Source organism: Eimeria mitis, genomic scaffold, assembly GCF_000499745.2.
Source record: "Eimeria mitis Houghton genomic scaffold, Emh_scaff3312, whole genome shotgun sequence".
Lineage (NCBI taxonomy): Eukaryota > Apicomplexa > Conoidasida > Eucoccidiorida > Eimeriidae > Eimeria > Eimeria mitis.
Window position 1 is genome coordinate 4,124 of NW_013571652.1, and position 235 is coordinate 4,358.

A 235-nucleotide genomic window follows, 5' to 3' on the forward strand; every position below is an offset into this window, starting at 1 on the left:
GGTAAAGGCTCTTCACAGGCGATGGGCTCCCTAAGGGGGGTTTGCTGCGCTGCAGCCGCACCCCTTGTGTGGGTGTTGCTGCTGCTGCTGCTGCTGCTGCTGCTGCTGCTGCTGTTACTGCTGCTGCTGTTTGTGCAACCAACCGGGCCCCCAAGGCCTTTCTGCTGCTGCTGTTGCTGCTGCTGCTGCTGTTGTTGCTGCTGCTGCTGTTGCTGCTGCTGCTGCTGCTGCTGCT

The 235-nt window shown here is 61.7% G+C and overlaps 1 protein-coding gene across 1 annotated transcript in view; it reads left to right on the plus strand.

Annotated features, from left to right (window-relative positions):
- Window positions 1–5, plus strand: part of EMH_0064700 (uncharacterized protein) — a gene marked incomplete at both ends in the record, with an annotated part of 1,900 nt that extends 1,895 nt beyond the window's left edge. The window contains one exon of the mRNA XM_013498294.1: window positions 1–5. Within this exon, the coding sequence (XP_013353748.1) occupies window positions 1–5 (5 nt within the window).
- Window positions 6–235: the final 230 nt, after the last annotated feature.